Source organism: Lolium rigidum, chromosome 3 (assembly GCF_022539505.1).
Source record: "Lolium rigidum isolate FL_2022 chromosome 3, APGP_CSIRO_Lrig_0.1, whole genome shotgun sequence".
Classification (NCBI taxonomy): domain Eukaryota; kingdom Viridiplantae; phylum Streptophyta; class Magnoliopsida; order Poales; family Poaceae; genus Lolium; species Lolium rigidum.
In genome coordinates, this window is record NC_061510.1 from 99628890 (window position 1) to 99635782 (window position 6893).

Here is a 6893-nt window from a genome sequence, read left to right on the forward strand (position 1 = left end):
GTACCCACTTAACACCTGCAACTGCAAGTGTTATTTATTTTTCCTTTCATCGAATCCACACCTGCAACTCTGTAAGTGCACACGGTGGACGGAAATTTACTGATGTTACCATGAAACGCGAAGAGAGGGATCGATCACTCATGGTGCTCGGTGGCGTCGCTCGGGAGCCGGATGCGGAGGCGTGCGAGCTCGGCGTCGATGCGGCCGGTGAGGATGAGGGCAAACATGCGGTACTCGCAGAGCAAGGACCAGACGGGGTGGCCGAACGTGGCCGGCCGGTTGCCCTCCACGAAGATGTGGCTGTACCACGCCATGCCGTACCCGAGCACGGGGCACGCTGCCAGGAGCGAGGCGCGGCCGGTGGCGGCCGCCGCGAGGAGTGCGCAGACGAGCGACGCGACCGTGCCGGCAAAGTGCCAGCGGCGCGTCGCCGGCTTCGAGTGCTGGGCCAGGTAGAAAACCCAGAAATCCTCCATGCTCCCGAACTCCCTCGGCTACAAATTCATACAATTATTACACCAAGCATTCAGCTAGTTAAAATAATCCAAAGCATAGTACAGAACTAAAGTAATTCCTAATACACATGGCATATAATATAAGCCGCCTGCTAGTCAAAATAATCCAAAGCATAGTGCAGAACTGAAATAATTCCTAATATACATGGCATATAAGCGGGAAATACCTGGATGAACCCGGGTGCACATGCACCCGGTTTCACCAATTTTGAAAAAATTGCTAAATAAACTAATTTTTTTCATGTACATATTATGTTGATACTCACTTGTGTAAATTATCATGAAAAATTCGATTGTATGTGGCCTACGCGAAAATGACAAAATATCCAAATCACACTAATGATTGGCTATGCACTGTTCACGGAAATAGAAAATTCCATTTTCACATTTATGTGTAGGTCACACATGGTCGTTCTTTTATGCCGAAAACTGCACAAACAAGTGTAAACATAGGATATACATGAAAATAATTGTTTCAATTTTTTCTATAATTTTGAAATAGTATTTGTTGGAATTTTTCAAAATAGAGTGCACATGCACCCGGGTGCAAATCGTCCACCTCTGCATATAAGCGGAAAATACCTTACGAAGCATGACGACCAGAAACTCATCTTCACTAACTTCATTCTCGTCCAGTGTACTTTCATCCTTCAACACCTTGCCCATGTAAATGAGCATTTGTTGACCCCGAGGATAGCATCCTTTCCTTGGATCTCTTCAATCTTGTTCTTGACAGCCATAATCTGATTCAAAGCCAAAAAGTAAGCAAGATCTTGAAATAATTACTCCCACTGACATTTTTAACTCTTGGAAGTTGAAAAGTCTCTGAGATGCTACTTTGAAAAATATTTTAACAAATTTACACTAAGATGTGGTAGTATAATACAGTAGTTATAATACTATGAAAAACATATCAACAAAAAAATCTCATACCATAATTTTTATACAAGCGGTCTGGATGGTTTCAAATTATATTGTAAACTTTGCGGCCATAGACCTTAGGGCCTCAAGCTAAAAAAAAGAACTTGGATAGTACTCCCCTCGATTCCACGATCTTGTCGGGGATTTGGATGTATCTATTAACAAAACATGATTATAGATACATCCAAATCTGTGACAAGAATTATGGAACGGAGGTAGTATATCTTAACTAAAAACATTCGTCCATGAACATGGTGTGCCTTCACCAACGATGTATGTTTGGAACATTGCCAAAACTCGTATAAGGACACATGGTCACCATAAAAAAAAATCACTCGCGCCCGCGCTGAGCACTCTTCTTCACTCACAAGCAACTCAAGGAGTGTGCAAACGGCATTAGGATTTTCAGGAGCAATCGGCCAGGTGAAAGTAGTTGACCTCGCGGCACGGCATATCTAAAACCTAACAAAGCTAATCCCTTCCATCAACGCATAACCACAGGCGCCGAGCAGCTAGTTCACCATCGCGCGCTGCACCTGCATTGATCATCAAAACGCAAGGAAGCTCCCGAAACAATCACTAGGAAGTTCGAGGGAAATTTCGAACACTATAAATGGAGGAGCATCAAGACGATTGGGGTGCGTTTGAAAGTAGGAAAGGGGAAAATTCGAGGGAAATTTCCAACACTATAAATGGAGGAGCAAGTAGCTAGGGGATCTCACGGTGTCCCCTCGACAGCTGAGGGCATCTCCAGGGGCGACCCATTTCAGACGTCTAAATTGTCCACGATCGTCCGTTCGAAAATAAGTTGTAGTGATCATGCCATGCTTTCTCAAATCGAACAAGTTCAAACATATTTAACATACAAACTAGAGAACAAACGTGAAAACAAAAAAAAAAGTAAACTAATTCTTGGCCTTCTTGTTAGAAGGTCCCGCCTCGTCGTCCTCACGGACGCGCCTCCTGCTTGTCACCTCCTCCTCCGAAGAGGTACTGCCGGTCGACGCATCCGACGAGCTTGAGTTCCAGTTCGACAACTGGTCATTGGGGTCTTCCTCGTCGTCGGTGAAAGGACGACGAGGCTCCGCCTGCGCCCGCGTCGTCCGCCGCCTCCAGCCGTGCCCACTTGGCATCGGAGTCTTCCTCCTCCTGGTTGTCGAGGCCAACGGCGCCTCCCTCCTCCTCGCCCTTCATCGGCGAGGAGCTAGGGTTGATGGGCGTCGCAAACCTATCCCACCAATGCCGCCATCCCGACGGCTTCCCCTCGCTGTCCATGTCCAATGGCAACGACATGTTGCTCATGGTGGCTAGCCGGTGTTGGAGAAGAAGAAAAATGGCAGCCGGTTGGACGTGAATTACAGCAGGCGCATGGATTATATTTAGCGGGGATTAATGGCGGCGCGTATAACGAAAAGGCATGCGGTTGCTCTTCCGCGGCGGTTCGGCACTCTATTCCGGCGGTTGACGGGCCGATAGGCACGGTTGCCACTCCGACGGTTGACCCCCCTGCTTTAATTCGCGCCGATCGAGTCAGGGTCGCTGCCAGGCGGGCCCGTTGGGGAAGCGAGCGGACGCTCGGCGCGACCGCGCAACGTCCGCGGAGACGCAAAGTGTCGTATAGTTGCGTCGCATTTGCGTCTCCGTGAACCCCCCGGACACAATGCGTTGCTTTGCTGAAGTAGGATACTAGCGTATTTCCGGTCCACGCGACGCAAACGGACGCTGCCCTGACATAGCCGGTAGGGCAGACAGTGAGACAGATGATCCTGGTTGTCTGTTCTTTCGCTCTTACGATACAAGTCGGCATTTCTGCACTTCTCATGATCCGTGAACGAGCGATACGATTCTGTTCAAGAACCCTCCTGCATCCGTTAGCGGTAACCAGGCAATCCTTTGCTTCTTTCAGGTGTACCCACTGGTAGAAAAAAGGTCTTCCGTCCAGCCTCATTAGTCGCGGAAATGCAAGAACCGCGACCAATGGGACCTTTAGTCGCGGCTCGGGTGGCGGACCACGACCAAAGGCCTGGGCCCAGCGCGCTCGGTGGGCAGCTGGTGGACGGGAGGGGCTTTAGTCGCGGTTGGCCTGGCCAACCGCGACTAAATGTCCTCGGCTCGGCCCAAAGGCGCTTTAGTCGCGGTTGGCGGGCCAGCCGCGACTAAAGCCCCTCCCCTATATATACCATCCAGCCCACAGCACTTAGCCATTTGGTGCCACTTCTCTTCACAAACTTCACAAGGGGGTGTAGGGTTTGCTTTTGGCTCCTCTTATGCACACAAGGTGTTTGATGAAATGTCTCAAGAGCATGAAACAAACATGATATGAAGTGTCGGAGCCACACTTAGCTTGATCGAGCTTCCTCATTTATTTTTTCCTCCTCGATCGCGGTTAGCAACAACTTGAACCTTTCATATATATGTGTCATTGATAAAATATGCATATGTGTGTAGTTCATTGTTTAATTTCTATTTAGTTTAACAAATGCATGATGGTTAATTATATATTTTGTATTATAATAATGCAGATGAATCGGCAATGGATGTACGCTAGCCGACTCTCCGGCGAATTCACTACGGGTTTGAAAGATTTCCTCGTAGTGGCTAATGCGAACAAGCAGGGGGGGTTTTGTTATATGTCCATGTGTTGATCTGTAAGAATCGAAGGGTTACTCTTCCTCAAGGGAAGTTCACCTGCACCTGATTCGGCATGGTTTCATGCCAAGCTATAATTGTTGGACCAAGCATGGAGAAAGAGGGGTTATAATGGAAGAAGATGAAGAAGGGGATGACATCAATGAGAGCTATCTTGATCATTTCGGTGATACTTTCATGGATGATGCTGAAGGTGGGGAAGGTGATCAAGAAGAGGCACGTGATGAGCCCGCTGATGATCTTGGTTGGACCATTGCTGATGCACGGAGTCGCTGCGAAACTGAAAAGGAGAGGGAGAATTTGGATCGCATGTTAGAGGATCACAAAAAGTCGTTGTACCCAGGATGCGATAATGGTCTGAAAAAGCTGGGCTGCACACTGGATTTGCTGAGATGGAAGGCACGAGAAGGTGTAGCTGACTCAGGATTTGAAAACTTGCTGAAAATGTTGAAGAATATGTTTCCAAAGAATAACGAGTTGCCCTCCAAGTACGTACGAAGCAAAGAAGGTTGTCTCGCCCTCTAGGTTTAGAGGTTCTGAAGATACATGCATGCATCAACGATCGCATCCTCTACCGCGGTGAATACGAGAATTTGAATGAATGCCCGGTATGCACCGCATTGCGTTATAAGATCGGAGGCGATGACCCCGGTGACGATGTCGAGGGCCGAAACCCAGGAAGAAGGTTCCCGCCAAGGTGATGTGGTATGCTCCTATAATACCACGGTTGAAACGTCTGTTCAGGAACAAAGGGCATGCCAAGTTGTTGCGATGGCACAAAGAGGACCGTAAGTCGGACGGGGAGTTGAGACACCCCGCAGATGGAACGCAATGGAGAAAGATCGACAGAGAGTTTAAAGATTTTGCAGCTGACGCAAGTGATACGTCTCCAACGTATCGATAATTTCTTATGTTCCATGCTACTTTATTGATGATACCTACATGTTTTATGCACATTATATGTCATATTTATGCATTTTCTGGAACTAACCTATTAACAAGATGCCGAAGAGCCGATTGCTTGTTTTCTGCTGTTTTTGGTTTCAGAAATCCTAGTAAAGAAATATTCTCGGAATTGGACGAAACTTTCGCCTCGGTGGTCCTATTTTTGCACGAAGCTTCCGGAAGACCGAAGACCTAACGAAGTGGGGCCACGAGGAGGCCAGGAGGGTGGCCGGCGCGGCCCAAGCCCCGGCCGCGCCGACCTATCCCCCGGGCCCAACGATTGGCCTGCTTCAAGAACCTTTCTGGGATCGTAAAATAAGGGGATACAATGCATGCACGCATCGCTGGCGTAGACCGACATTTGCCACCTGTAAGAAGAACGTGTACCTGCATCGTCGATTTCTTCCGAAAGGTCATCCCGCAGAAAGAAAGGCAAGCATTACAACTAAGAAGGTGCATCACCTACTTAAGCCTCGCGGGGAATACACTGTGCCGAGGTATTTGATATGGTCAAGGATTTGAAAGTCATCTTTGGAAAGGGTCTCATGTCAGCTCCGATGGAACTGACGGCACGAGAGCCATGTGGAAGAAGAAATCTATATTCGGGGAGCTAGAACATTGAAAGTCCTAGAAGTCCGTCAAGAATCGACGTGATGCACGTTACGAAGAATATTTCATGTGAACCTCCTAAGCTTCATGCGGTATCCGGAAGTCAAATGATACAAAGGAAGCACTAAGCAGGACCAAGAAAGTTTGAAAGACCCCGATGACTCCAGCATCCTAACGGCTCTCTGTCGTGCTGCCTACGCTCCGACCAGCAGAAGGTCATCTTTTTGGAATGCCCGAGCGCATGAAGGTCCCGTCCGGATTCTCGTCCAATATAAAGGGAATACAAACATGGCTGAGAAAAAGTTCCAAACTCAAGTCTCACGACGATTGCGGATTATGACGACTGCTTCCGATTGTTGAGGTTCGCCGAAAAATGTTCGAGTAGCGCATAGAAGCTATGTGCATTCCTCAATGCAATCTCTAAGGTAATCAATCCAGGTTCTACCACAAGGCGTAACGATGGTCCAATGTCTTTGTCGGGCTTAGAAGCTGGTGTTCCGCCATCCTTCTTCAATATTATGACGCACTTCCCGGTTCACTCTAGTCGAAGAGATTTCCATTCCCGGCCTGTATTTCTACACATGTTCCCCTTCAGGAGGTTCATGGAGTATTAAAGAAATATGTTCAGAATCGTGCTAGGCTGAAGGAAGCATCGCCAAGGGCCATGGAAATGAGAGGCATCGGAGTTTTGCGTTGACTTTGTTCCCGACCTTAAGCCGACGGGTCTTTCCTCGATCGCGGCACGAGGGGAGACTAAGTGGAAAAGGTAACGCATCGAAGGAAATCAAACGACATATGGTACGGCCATTCTCTCGACCGAAGCACACCACACAAGCATCCGACCAATTCCAAGCTCTGGTGGCTCCGTACTTTGAGAAAACACAAGAATATTTTACGCTCTGGACAACCCGGAAGCCCGAACTCCCGGATTAGAAGGCCGGTCCACATGGAGACTTTTCAATGCGTTGGTTGAGAAAACATTTAATGAGTGAACAATGTCAAGCAGGTGTAGATCACCGTACATGTTGGCCAAGACACCGTCTCCGACTATAACGACTTTCCAAGGGCACGAGATAAATGGGAATACATTTTACACGATCGCCTAAGATAAAAAGAGCACCAACCAAAACAAGGAGTCCGCTTTGATGCAAGAACCGAGAAAACGGGCAAAAGGTCACATATTATGGTTACACAGGAGGAGATATGGGAACTTGGACTATGGACCCTCCCTTAAGGTCCTCTTTGTTCCGTGCA

General features: G+C 48.0%; 1 protein-coding gene across 1 annotated transcript; it reads right to left on the minus strand.

Moving 5' to 3' along the window:
- Positions 1–134: 134 nt before the first annotated feature.
- Positions 135–1181, minus strand: LOC124695250. Its single transcript, XM_047228119.1, has 2 exons — positions 1098–1181; positions 135–494 (listed from the first exon to the last, which is right to left on the minus strand). The coding sequence occupies exons 1-2, from the start codon at positions 1179–1181 to the stop codon at positions 135–137; spliced, it is 444 nt and encodes a 147-aa protein (XP_047084075.1).
- Between the last annotated feature and the right edge of the window lie 5712 nt (positions 1182–6893).